We start from the raw sequence: 12791 nt of genomic DNA, 5'->3' as shown, positions 1-12791 counted from the left end.
AGAAAAGAAAGAAAAGGAAAAAACAAAAAACAAACAAACAAAAAAACCTTCAGAAATAAACTTACTAGTGCCTGCACAGTGGTATCCTGGGAGAAGGCAGTGCGAGTATGACAGGCAGCTAGCTCTTCCCGTCCTGAGTGTCTGTTGTAACCTATAGAGTAGGCCTCACCTAGGCACCTAGGCCACCAGTAATCTTTGCCACCTGTCAGTTTGGGCTGGGCTCTCCCTATCCCTTTGGGTGGTCAGGGAGGCTACATTTGAGGAGAGGGATGGTAGGGTGTAAGCACATGGTTTTCTTGCAGGCCCACTACTCCACAGGGAAGGTCAGTGCATCCTTCACTTCTACTGCCATGGTACCTGAGACCACACATGAAGCAGGTACTAACTGCCTCTACCTCTTGTTCACTGGGACAGAACTCACCTTGGTAGCAAGTGGGCTTCCTGCTTACTTGCCTCCGCATCTGCATTGGCTCCTGCATTCTTCTCAGAGCTGGGGTGCCCTTTTCGAGAGGCTCATTAGTGCTGATCTTCTGTGGCATGCCATGGGGCCTGAATGGAGGAGGTACCTCCGGTGCAGGGCAAGTGCAGAGCTCAGGACTTGTTTGCAGCTGTCATTGATGAAGATGTCCTGCGCTACCAGTTTGTGAAGAAGAAGGGCTATGTGAGGCTTCACACCAACAAGGGTGACCTTAACCTAGAGCTGCACTGTGACTTGGTGAGTGTGATGGCTGTCCCCAGGTGGCCACGGGCTAGTCCTGCATTGAATGTGGAGCTGTGGTTGGTTTGCTTATAAGAAGTCTTGCCTGACTCCCCCTGAGAACCAAAAGCTCTGACTTACTTCCCTGGAGTCCCTTTAGCAACATACCTCCTTGGCTGCTTGGTAAGTGAATGTATAAATCCTAGGATGGGGCCCTGACACTCTCTGTTCCCCATGTGTCATATGGCTGTTGGACTGTGGCTTAGCTTTTAGAGGTTAGACTGAACCAAAACCTACAGAGAGGTAGCTTTCTGCTATGATAAAGGTCTACATGTTTTATGCCTCTGCTACTAACTACTATGCCTCATAGTGTTGTGATATTTTGCAGACACCAAAAACCTGTGAAAACTTCATCAGGCTCTGCAAGAAACAGTATTATGATGGTACCATCTTTCACAGGTCCATCAGGAACTTTGTGGTGAGTGGTATAGGTTGGTGTGGCCAGAGATGCTTGATGACATAGGCAACATCCAGGAAACAAGCCAGGCTCATACCTGCCTTGTTCCAGATACCTCGTTCCAGGCCACGTTTGGCCAAGCCAAGTGGCCTCCAGGTGTATCTTGTGCCAGGGATCCTATAGCTGGTGGCCCTCCAGTGCTCATCCAGGAAGCACTGGGTCAGAGAGACCCTGTCCTCACTGCAGCACATGCCTATGGGAAGCTGTCCAGTTAGTAGGCGTCATGTATGGGTGACAGGCATCATCAGAGCCAGTAGCCTCACTGGGTTTTGTTTTTGCAGATCCAGGGCGGTGACCCCACAGGTACAGGCACAGGTAGGTGCCGGTGCCAGCCCTGTTCTGTTGGAATAATAAATGTGGTTGTTCTATGGGACCTGGTAGGGAGTTGGGTTTTAAGTTGTGGGTGTGTAATCTTTCCGACTTGGGGGTGGCTGGCCTTCTGGCCTACCTTGGGCATGCCCCTTACTTTTCCCACAGCATCAGTTCTTCTTTCCTAAGCCTCGGGGTCCTACTGTAATAAGTCAGGGAGGTGAGGTTCTCAGAACCCACCTGTTCTCTCATGAGGTCTGGCCATGCCTTTCTTTCATGCAAGAAGGTGCCCTCATTGCGCCTACAGGGCATAACAATCTTCCCCCAGCCTCCAACTCCATGGGCCAACTATGACTTGGACCCATGTGTTGGAATGATGCCTTGTAGCTTTAAGCCTTCAGCCCTGGCCCACACGTGAGACAGCAGTGTCAGCTTGTATTGAAGGCACTGGCTTCTAGGAGTCATCAAGGAGGCTGCCTGAAGGCCAGGCTCCCTGATGCTTCTCTACTTGGCCTTGTGGCTGACCACTGACTGTGCTTCTCTCTGTTCTAGGTGGAGAGTCATACTGGGGCAAGCCTTTCAAAGATGAGTTCCGTCCCAACCTTTCACACACAGGCCGTGGGGTGCTCAGCATGGCCAATTCAGGGCCCAACACCAATAAGTCTCAGTTGTGAGTCCATTTCCAGCTTTTTTTTATTCAGCTGCTGGGGTGGTGTTCAAAGGACCTAAGAGTTCTCCCTAAAAATTGTGCTGGGCCTAAGTCAAATCCAATCAAAGTATGGCACGCCTAGACTAAGCCTAGGTCCCTTCAACAAAGGAGCCCAACTCAGCTGGTCAAATAGCATTTTGAGCTGCAGGTAGTACTTAAAGATAGGTACCAAAGGCCTCTTTGGATAGGTCAGGCAGAAATGGGAGCATGTGGCACACACTGTGAGGTGGAGGCAATCAGTCAGCTCAGTCATCCTTGGTTCCATAGTGCGGTCAAGACCAGCATAGTCAAATGAGTCCTTATTTGAACAGCAGTAACAAAAATTAAGAGACTAAGTATACATAGTGTGGGCTTGATGTCTTTGGGAGTTGCTTGGTGGTCTCAGAAATGCCCCTGCTTGCTGGGTATGGCATGCTCACTGCAGCTTCTGAGCCTCACTGGGAGGTATGGCTGTCAGGCTGAGGCTGCTGTCCTGTTGGCCCACTCTGGGTAGGGACCTCATACTTCCTGCTTTCCATTTGACTTATTCGGAGAGGTCTAGTAGCTCAGGCGGGGCTGAGCTCAGCCTCCTGCTAGGATTGCAGGTGCTCCCCACCTGTTTACAGTCTGTAGTCTAGGGCTTCTCCCATACAGCACACTTCTGGACTGCTGTACTTCACCCTGGAAGCCTGACTCAGTCCTCTGCCTCTGGCAGGGCTCATGATGGGGTTGAGTCTCTCAACCCATTTCCTTCCTCCAAATAGTCTAATGACTATGTTCAAGCCACCCGCCTCTCCTGCTTACCTCCATGGGAGGTTGGTAGCCAAACTCTAGCTTTCTCAGAGAACCAGAGGTTTGGATTTACCTGGGGCCTTAGCAGAGACAGGCAATGGGCAGCTGTACACAGGTCCAAGGAAGCTCCAAGCTGGGAAGGGCTTCTATTGAGGAGCAGTCATTACTAGTCTAGAGCACACTGGTGGGACAGTCTGCTGCTTCCTGATCTCCCTGTATTTTACGCAGCTTCATCACGTTCCGGTCCTGTGCTTACCTGGACAAGAAGCATACCATCTTTGGACGGTAAGAGCAGATGCTGTGAATATTTGGGTTGCAGTGTGGGCCTTCACTGCCTTTCCCCAGACCTGGCTGTTATCCCTCCTATCACCACTGAGGACTGTGGGGATTTCTATAGGGGAAAGTTGGCTCTCCTGGCCTGTGGAGCCAAGGAGAAGAGACACGCAGGCAGCTGTAGTTCATACTTTCTCTCCCGGCAGTGTTTTGGAAGTGGGAACCACATTGCTCTTTCTCCTTATCCACTCATCTGGGGTCAGCAAATTTTCCCAGAAAGGCCCAGGTGGTATTTTTGCATTCCATGCTGACACTTCAATTATAGTGGGAGAAGAGCTTGGTCCAGTGGTATTCTCAGCACTTGAGAGTTGGAAACCTAAGGATTATTAGTTCTTGGCCTATTTCAGTTAGTGAGTTCAAAGCCAACCTACCTTATATAAGACTCTGCCTCAGCAAACCGGGAGAAAGGAAGTATGGAGACACGGACTGTGGCTCATCCAGGAACACTTTAGTCACCAAACCTGGCTGGGTGTGCTGTGCTGCTCACTTCTCTGTTATGTCACATCTTGTCCTGCCTGGTGACTGATCTGACCTCTCTGAGGCTCTACACTGTCTGCTAGCCCTTTTCATGGCATGTCTCAACTCTGCCATGATGCCACTCTGCTCAGGGTACTCAAGAAACCCAGCCAGCTGTGTCCCTCTGTTGCAGGGTTGTTGGGGGCTTTGACACGCTGACAGCTATGGAGAATGTGGAGAGTGACCCCAAAACTGACCGTCCTAAGGTATGCGCCTAGGGAGAACAAAGCACCACTGCCCACTGGGTGCTGTTGGGGGGCGTCTGCTTGCCTGCTCACCGAGCCTTTCTGCCACCAGGAGGAAGTGCGCATATGTACAACCACAGTGTTTGTGGACCCCTATGAGGAGGCTGATGCCCAGGTGAGGAAGGTGCCAAGCAAGTCATGGCCTTGTTGGTTAGGAGCAGGAGGGCACATCCGGAGGCTCTGGATCAGCCTTTGCCCTCCCTCCTAGCTGGGGGTGAGAAGAGCCAACCCTGGGGTTCTGTATCAGACAGTTTTGCTACCTCCCTCCCAGATCGCCCAGGAGCGGAAAAAGACACAGCACCAAGTGGATCCAGAGGCCAAAGTCAAGATGAATAAGCCCCAGCCTGGAAACCAGGGCCCCCAGACATACCGCCAGGGGGTGGGCAAGTACATCAACCCTGCGGCCACGTGAGTGTAACTGATGATCCATATCTCCCATATCTAGAAGCTGGGACCTCTCCTCATAGTGCTTCATGGTGACCAGTTGGGCAAGAGCAACACAGGGCAGACTGGAGACTAAGGCTAGGGGGCCTGTCTCATGAGGAGCTAGATAAGGCCCTGTGCAGGCCAAAGATGCCTTACTGGCTGGGCTGTGTGGGAGCAGCACTGTGCAGAGGGTGCTTCTGAGAGGAAGGCTGTCTGTGGATAGTTTCTCAAGGGACTCACAAGCACAGGCTCCTGGCTCTTTTGTGGCAACTGGAATATTTTTCTTTGTGTTTCAGGAAACGAGCAGCAGAGGAAGAACCATCAACCAGCACAGCCATCCCCACGGCCAAGAAAAGGCCCAGTCGGGGCTTTGGGGACTTCAGCTCCTGGTAGCAGCAGGCTGGCGTTAGGGATCCTGGTAGGGATGCAGGGCTGTGGGCTGAGTCTGTCCCTGAGGTTTTTACCCTTGCCATCAGTCTGGGCTATGAGACAATAAACCTGTTGCCTACGACCTGGGTCCACTTTGGGCCCCTGGGACTCCTGGCATCCCCATCCTCATCTGGTGCCATGGTCTCTGCCTCAGAATGGCTGTGACTCAACATTCCTTAGCCAGTGCTACCACCTATGTGTCCTGTTAAAAATGGAGATTTTCAAGGGGCTCCTATAGTCCCAGCATTCAGAATACCAAGGCACAGGGGGTTGCGTGTTTAAGGCCAACCCTGGCTAAATGGGGAGACTGTCTCAAGAGAAATTTAGATAAGTCTGGATCCTGAGGCAGGAGCATCTACTCCCAGGCTATTGTGACAAGGTCTTTTGGTCTCTTACCTTGATACCACTTCCACAAAGCACTTGTACTGCCCTTGCTTGGGACAGGCATGTTTGTTGTCCTGTCTACTCAGTTGCCTACCTTTCTGCATCAACCAGGGTGATGCCCTGCTGAGCCCAGTATGTGCTCTTATGAGCCAAAGGTCCTTACAAAGAGGTGGCTCCTTTCTGACTCTTCCCCTGACCAGTCACCTACTCCCTTTGTTTTCGAGACAGTCTTTCTGTATACCCTTGGCTGTCCTAGAAGTCACTATGTAAGACTAAGTTGGCCTTGAACTCATCAATTCACCTGCCTCTACCTCCCCAGGTTAGGATTAAAGGCAGTTGCCACTATGCCTGGCTTACCGACTTTTGATACTAGGACAGTTGTGTGTATGGTGAAAAGGACCCGGTGGGCCCATGTGTCCAAATCCCTCACAGCCACCTGCATCCGCACTTCGCTTCCCTCAGAACCTTTCCACAGCTGTCGCAGATTCCTTCCAGAGGACTGGAGACAGTGTCACGTCACTGTGTTCTCTCACTAGAGTATGCCAATACTACATTCTAACTTAGCCTTGACTTTTGCACACAAAGTCTCCAAAGTTCTTGGTTCTGGGAGGTAGCTGGTACTTGTTTGCATTTCTAATGTTAAAACCATAGACCTTTTGTATGTCTGGGAGTCTGCCCTTTCCACTCCAGGTGCTGCTGCATGATCTCAGAGTATGGCTGCTGCTCACCTCTGGCTGTCCTTGACACTTATCCAGCCCAGCACAGTGTAGCCACTTGCCTGGGGTGTCAGCTCACACCCCAGACTGCACTGCCCTTCCACCCTGCCTTCCTTTATACCCCTCTGTCAACTCCTCTGCCTATAGGCAAGTGGCCTATACCTCACAATTATGACAGGTCACAGTGTGGGGCCAGGAGGATTGTCAAGGCTGCACAGCAAGACCTTGTCCTCTAAAATAAAAACAAGAAACAAGAGAGGCAGGTTGTGAGACCTTGTCTTAAAAAAAGGGAAAAAAAAAAAGAAACCAGGGCGGAGCAGCAGCAGCAGCAGGGAGCTCTGCACGGACAGAGGCTGCTGGTGCCTAACTGTGTTCTCGACTCTCCTCAGGCCACACTTAGAAGCTTTCTACAAGGTGGTGTCAGAAGCATCAGGACCCCAGAAGCCCTGGGTCTTCAGCATCCTTTGCTCTAAGTGGATGCTGCAGGAGCGTGGCTCGTCGCACAGCACGGCCTCCAAGACACCTTGCTATTTGACAACAGAAGCTTTATTTTTATACCTCACATAGACATGCCACCAAGGGCTGACAGCTTTGCCTGGGAGACAGGCCAAGGGCGCTCGCTCTGTACGCTTGAGTTTGCTGGTCTGTTGCTCATGGTGAACTCCCAGTTGCTTTCACAGCCTTGCTCAGCAGCTGACACCTGTGCCCAGGGCAGCTGCGTCCTCCTCTCCTGTCCTCCAGCACAGCGGACAGGCCACCGGGGCTTACATTTCCATGGGTCAGTTGTCTACAGCTTAAATGGTAGTGTTTTAGACAGTAAAGACACGGATTTTGAAAACTGCCTGATGAGGTCATCAGAAAATAAAGGACATTTTTGAGGAAAAAAAAAAATCTCATTTCTGATCTTTTCAAATACCTGACAGATGCCATCAAGAATAAGTATTAAGGTATAAAAATATTATATATATACTAACAAGACAGCAAGGAAATAAATCACATTTCTAAAGCAAAGTGATGTTTATGAACTGGTATCCCATTGTTCTGAAGAAAACCTTTTGAGACAGGGTTTCTCTGTATATCCCTGGCTGTCCTGTAACTCACTCTGTAGACCAGGCTGGCCTCGAACTCAGAAATCCTCCTGCCTCTGCCTCCCAAGTGCTGGGATTAAAGGTGTGCGCCACCACTACCCAGCCAGAAGAAAACATTTTTAAAGGTCACAGAATGGTACTGTTTAGAAATGTAAGGAGGTGAGACATTCAGCAGTTTACCAGCACACCTGCTTGTGGTCTTGCATCACTACCCTGAAGCCAGCTCATGGTCAGTTCTTTTGGTTTATATTTCACAGAAGGCCAACACAAAATCCAAAAAAAAAAACTTAATAAACAGTTTATATCCATCACTCCCCAATACAGATAAGTCATAAAGGGTACTAGCAAAATGTTCCAGTCAGTGCTCTCACAAAAGACAATACAAAGTGCTCAGTTGATGGGCAGGTAGCATGCCCAGAACGTAAAGTCTGTAAATATAATCTTAATATATACAAAAACTGGTCAGAAGACTTCTTGAAGATTCTTCAAAGTGAAGCATATATAGGGACATACTCAGGTTTCCCTCACCTTCCTTCCCACTGGGGACATGCTGTCTCCCATGCCTCAGCCACCAAGTTCCCACTTTGAAAAGTATTAAAAACTAGCCAGGCTGGTGTGTCCATTGGAGCTGACTGTTGACTAGTGTACATCCCTAGATAAGGATGGCACTGAGCCCTGCTGGGTCACACAGCTGCCTGTGCTGACTTTCAGCACTTACCTTATTGGTAGTCACTTTGCCTTGGGCCAGCCTTAGTCTGGAGGGAAACAGGAAGTAGTTGGGGAGAAAGCAGCTTGGGCTAGGACCAGCATTGCCCAGGCATTTCTTGTATTACCAGGCTTCCAATCGTGGGCAAAATGTAGGCTCTGAAGTGAACTGGAGTAGCCAGTACCTGTGCTGGCCAGAGGATCTGGGTTTAAAAGGTTTGGGGCTGGAGTCCAAAGGACTAGAAACTGCTTTTTGACTTCCACACCCAGGCAGCTCTAGAGCAGCTGGTGCTAAGCACCTTCCTGTCATGCGGCCTTCTAGGCTCAAGGGCTCTCAGCCTTCACAGGCCTCCTCCTTGCCTTTCTGCCCTGGGTGGGGAACAAAACAATGAAACTTATGGGAATGACTCTGGTCTCCATCCCCTCTGCAAACTGGCCACTCCTTGTAGATGCATGGGGTTGGGGGTGGGAGGGTATGAGGGTTGTGACTTAAAACCTGATGGCCCAGGTCATGAGGTGATTCCAGACAGGAAAGGGAGCTCCCATACTAAGCTAACTCTTCCTTTATCATGGAAAATTCTCGAGTTTTGCAGTTCTCCCTGCTGGCTGCCTCTGGCCTCTGGCAAACTAAAGATTTCAAGTACATCCAGGGTAGAAAGTGAACCCCAGCCTGTGGCTCTGTAGCTCTGTGGCTCTGTGGCAGGGACCAGCCCTACATTCTGAGCCGCTGTACTGCTGCAGCACCAAGGGGGTCAGCTCAGTGGCCGACTTCAGTAGGCCTGGGGCAGAGTGTTCAGCCACTAAAAAACTAGTAAGTCACTTGCTTTCTATATCAGGAGCCTCCCTATTTGCTTAAGATGCACATTGAAGGCTTACTTCCTTAGCTTCTCTACCATGTTACCAGTGGCTGATTTCAGTTTTTGAAGAGACATGCTTTGCATATAAATCTGCTGACTGACTACTTCTGGTCACTATGCCTTTGCTTGTGAGAGAGACCCTGCTTCTGTGCTTTTAGGGACTTGGGTTTGGTGAAAACACAGCCAGGCATTGCAGGCGTAGGGTGAAAAAAAGTATTCACTAGGCAGGTGAGTCACCAGCTGGTCAATTCTTTCTCTAGAACTTAAGATGTTAGAAAAAGACTGCAGACTTCCAGAAATGCATTGTACATGAAGGGGATTCAGATGGGGCACCTTACCAAGTGGATAGCCTAGAGAGACAGCTTCAAGTGTTGAAGCTGGGCTGGCCGTGAGGTTAAGTTCAAGAAGTATTGTCACCAAGAAGCTAGGTCTTCTTTGCACTCAGCTTTCATAAAATAGTACTCAAACAGGAGTGGACCGCTTCATTTTACCAGCCGTTGTCTTTGATCATGTGGGCAAGTTCAATAATAAATTTTCCTTCCTTGTATTTCTGACTGCTCTCAAAGGCATGTTCCTTGAGGGGAAAAGTAGAGAGGTTTCAGGACGTGTTTACCTTCCTGCTTTACTATAGTCTTGGTAACAGTAGCATTAACTCATTATCTCTGAGCTGTACACTGGCCCAGGGGGATCCACGTGCCAGGTCAGGGGGATGACAAGTGGTTCATTACACTTAGGAGCAACCTTAACTCAATCCTATTTCTGGGGCTGGGGATGTAGCTCAGTGTGTTGTTTGGTATGCCTGTGGCTCTGGGATCCCTCCTCAGCACCACAAATATTGTTCACTAGGTGATGTATGTGGATGTTTCAGAGTAATAGGGATGGTGGCACACAGGTGAAGCTGTGTTGTTTGTGTGTGTGCGCATGTGTGTGTGTGTGTGTGTGTGTATGTGTATGCATGCGCAGGTCAGAGTTTGAGGTGGGTGTTTTGATGTTTTATTATTATTATGGAGGGTACAGATGTGCGCACATGAGTGGAGGTCGGAACACAGCCTCTTGTGGGTCTGCAGATGGGATGCAGGTCATCACATATCTGCAGCAAGTGCTTCCACCTGCTGAGCCACCTGCTGGCTATTTTATTTCATTTTAAATTTATTTTTATGTGTATGGGTATATCCTTATATGTCTCTTTTGCATATGTCTGTGCATCATGCATGTGCAGTTCTCATGGAGGCTAGAAGACACTGGAACTGTGTGAGCTGCCTACCTGATGTAGGTGCTGGGAGTTGAACCTGGGATCTCTGGAAGAGTAGCTAGTATTCTTAACAGCTGAGCCATCTCTCCAGTCCCCTCTCCACTTTATTTTGAGACACAATTTTTCACTGAACCTAGGGTTTACTGACTCATCTAGACTTATTCTGACCCAGTGACCTATTTCTGACTCCTCACCACTAGGGTTATGAACATATGCTGCCACACTTTGCTCTCTACATGTGTGACAGTGGTCTGGACTCATCCTCATGCTTGCATAGCAAGCACTTTACTGAGTCATCTTCCCAGTCCACACAGACCATTTATGGGACGATGGCCATGGAGGCTCCCTTAGCATGCTATAGCATGAAGCCTGTGGAGATGTATCCCAGACACACTTGTCATGGATGAGGCCTAGCTGTTAGATACAGGCGAGTCCCTGCCTGCAGGGGCGGCAATGGTGAGCAGCATGCTGCAGTGACTACAGGGAGGACAGAAGAGGGACCACACGGCCAAGCAGGTGAAGGGCTGGGCCTCCCAGAGCCTAATGCTTTGTGGGGCTGTCTGGTCCGTTGCAGTTCATGAGGAGTTTGGAAGGCCAGAAGGTCACGAACTCAAGGAAAGAAGAGCAGGCTACCCTGACCCATGAGAACCCAGAGCTCAAAGGAAGGCTGGGAATATGGCTCAGGAGGTCAAAGTGTTGTCCATGCAAGCACAAGGACTAGAGTTTGGTTTCCTAAAACCCATGTAAGAGCAGGACAGATGCCGCGGCTGCCTGGAAGCAGTCTGGGAAGCAGACAGAAGGTCCCCGAATCAAGATGGCTAACTTAAAAACAACCAGAATCAGTGAGCCCTGGATTTGGGAAAAGACTACCTTAGCAAATTAAGCAGATACTGAGAAAACAGTGACACCAGCCAGGTGACACCAGCCAGCTTCCAGGTGTGCACATCACAAACACATGCAAAAAGAAAAATAAAAAGGCACAAAACGGGCCTGTGGATGTCAGTCAGGGTGTACTATCACGAGGGAGCCAGGTGGCTTCTATCAGGAGATAAGTTGAGGCAGAGGTAGAAATTGAAGAGCTTCCCCAAACACATGTCCTCAGAACCACAGCAGGCTAGAGTGGCTCTCGGGAGACAAAAGCAGGTGGCAGTAGAAGGAGCCTCAAACTCCAAGACTGGAAATAAGGCGAAGCTAAGAGTGGCAAACTTGTCATCTTTGAGATGTCAATCAATTTATGTATGGAGAGAAGCTGGAGACAGGCAGGTCAAGGTCTGAGAACAGAGCTTTGGGAGAGCCTGGGGACAGCCCTGACCCTTGTGCCTGAATGAAGAGTGTCACTAGTGTTCCGTCCTGTCCTGTTCCAAGGAGACAACAGGAACTTGCAGTCTTTGTTCTGAGACAGGATCTTGTACTCCACAAACTTCTGATCTACATGCCTCCACTTCCCGAGTGCCTGACCCACTTTTTTTTTTTAAACTGTGTGTTTACACATTTGTGCTCTGTGGTGCTTTCAATCAAAAACTGGCAAGAACTGGTTCTCTCTTCCTACCCTGTGGATCCTGCTTGGTGGCAGGTGCTTTTACCCACTGAACACTGTGCCTTGCTCCAGAGTCAGTTCTATACACTTCTGGGGACAGAACTCAGGGCTTTATGTGTTCTAGAAAACTTCCCCTCTGATCTATGTCCCCTGAGACCCTGCAGGATTTGAAGGACACCATCCCTCCCAAGTCCAGGCACTCACGTATTTCCACCCGAGCGTGGTCTTGCAGTTCTCACAGTAGATGTCGGCCACTGCATGCAGCCCAGTTAGAAGGACTCTCTCCTCAGCGGGGCCGCAGCCCACATTCACCCTGTCAAGACACAGAGCGGCTGTGCTGGAGGTCTCCCTGCCCAGTGTGCCCTCCCCTCCCCCACATCATGAAGTACACCAGAACAGACTCGTCTAGATCATCGCAGGCTTTTCAGTTCTCCCACCCCACTTTAGCAAGAAGGAAATAGTTTTTTCTTTATAGTGCTTAGAATCAAACCTAGGGCCTCAACATGCTGAGCAAGCACTCTACTACAGAGCCAGCCCAAAGAGGGAATCCTAAAATGTCAGGCTCGGAGGCTAAACTCTCAGACACACCCACTGCATCAGAAACACAGATGCTGGAGGCTAGATTCTTCCCAGCTGATCACGGTGCTGACTGGCATGGCTCACACTTCAGCCCTGAGCAGGCAGAGGGACAGAACCAGACACACTGGTGACAGCACGTACTCACACAGAGTTGAAGAGGTAGGCTCGCCCCTGGCTTCCCTGAAAGGACTGCAAAGAAAGGGAGGAGGAAGTGTTAGCAGGGGCTCAGGCAAGACACTCGGCACCTTGGCTTTCAGGGATGTTGGAGGAACGGGTGCCGTCACTTCTCTCAGGTCGCCTGTCACCCGTCACCCCACAAGTGCAGCTGCTGATGCTGTGTGGATTGTGCACCTGCTGAGATAGGTTATAAAAGTGCAATCCCAAGTGACAATTTGCTTCTAGACTTCATCATTGCCATTGTGAAATCATGTGCACAAATTCACAGCAAACCAGAGCTGGCCTGGGGCACACCTCCAGCCCCAGTTAGTCAGAGACCGAAGCAGGGAAAATGCTTGACCTTGGAGAACAGTTAAAAGAGAAAAACCTGGTGAATCAGCTTTAAACAGTAGGCTCTGTAGGCTTATGTGAATCCTCAGACTCTCTTCTCATCTCTTAGAAGAGGGTATTAGAGCCAGACAGTGGTGGTGCATGCCTTTAATCCCAGCACTTGGGAAGCAGAGGCTGGCAGATTTCTGAGTTCGAGGCCAGCCTGGTCTACAGA

General features: G+C 49.9%; 2 protein-coding genes across 4 annotated transcripts in view; one reads left to right on the top strand and one right to left on the bottom strand.

Annotated features, from left to right (window-relative positions):
• Positions 1–6943, top strand: part of Ppil2 (peptidylprolyl isomerase like 2) — a 29897-nt gene extending 22954 nt beyond the window's left edge. For 2 of the 3 annotated variants that reach the window (XM_031363237.1, XM_031363239.1), the window contains 11 exons: positions 303–378; positions 609–715; positions 1086–1175; positions 1496–1529; positions 2076–2193; positions 3232–3288; positions 3986–4058; positions 4150–4212; positions 4369–4505; positions 4820–4941; positions 6442–6943. In XM_031363237.1, coding sequence (XP_031219097.1) covers positions 303–378; positions 609–715; positions 1086–1175; positions 1496–1529; positions 2076–2193; positions 3232–3288; positions 3986–4058; positions 4150–4212; positions 4369–4505; positions 4820–4916 — 852 coding nt within the window. In that variant the 3' untranslated portion in view covers positions 4917–4941; positions 6442–6943. The remainder of the gene's footprint in view (positions 1–302; positions 379–608; positions 716–1085; positions 1176–1495; positions 1530–2075; positions 2194–3231; positions 3289–3985; positions 4059–4149; positions 4213–4368; positions 4506–4819; positions 4942–6441) is intronic. The other variant, XM_031363240.1, reaches the window with a different exon arrangement.
• Positions 6944–8904: 1961 nt separating this feature from the next.
• The window catches only part of Ypel1 (yippee like 1), a 17129-nt gene continuing 13242 nt past the window's right edge, over positions 8905–12791 (bottom strand). Inside the window, exons 3-5 of the mRNA XM_031363241.1 lie at positions 12216–12259; positions 11696–11804; positions 8905–9276 (exon numbers count right to left, since the gene is read on the bottom strand). Coding sequence (XP_031219101.1) covers positions 9190–9276; positions 11696–11804; positions 12216–12259 — 240 coding nt within the window. The 3' untranslated portion in view covers positions 8905–9189. The remainder of the gene's footprint in view (positions 9277–11695; positions 11805–12215; positions 12260–12791) is intronic.

The sequence above is a fragment of the Mastomys coucha genome, unplaced genomic scaffold, assembly GCF_008632895.1.
Source record: "Mastomys coucha isolate ucsf_1 unplaced genomic scaffold, UCSF_Mcou_1 pScaffold12, whole genome shotgun sequence".
NCBI classification, from domain to species: Eukaryota; Metazoa; Chordata; class Mammalia; order Rodentia; family Muridae; genus Mastomys; species Mastomys coucha.
Note: the sequence above shows the minus strand (reverse complement) of the source record. Positions and strands in the feature narration are given on the sequence as shown.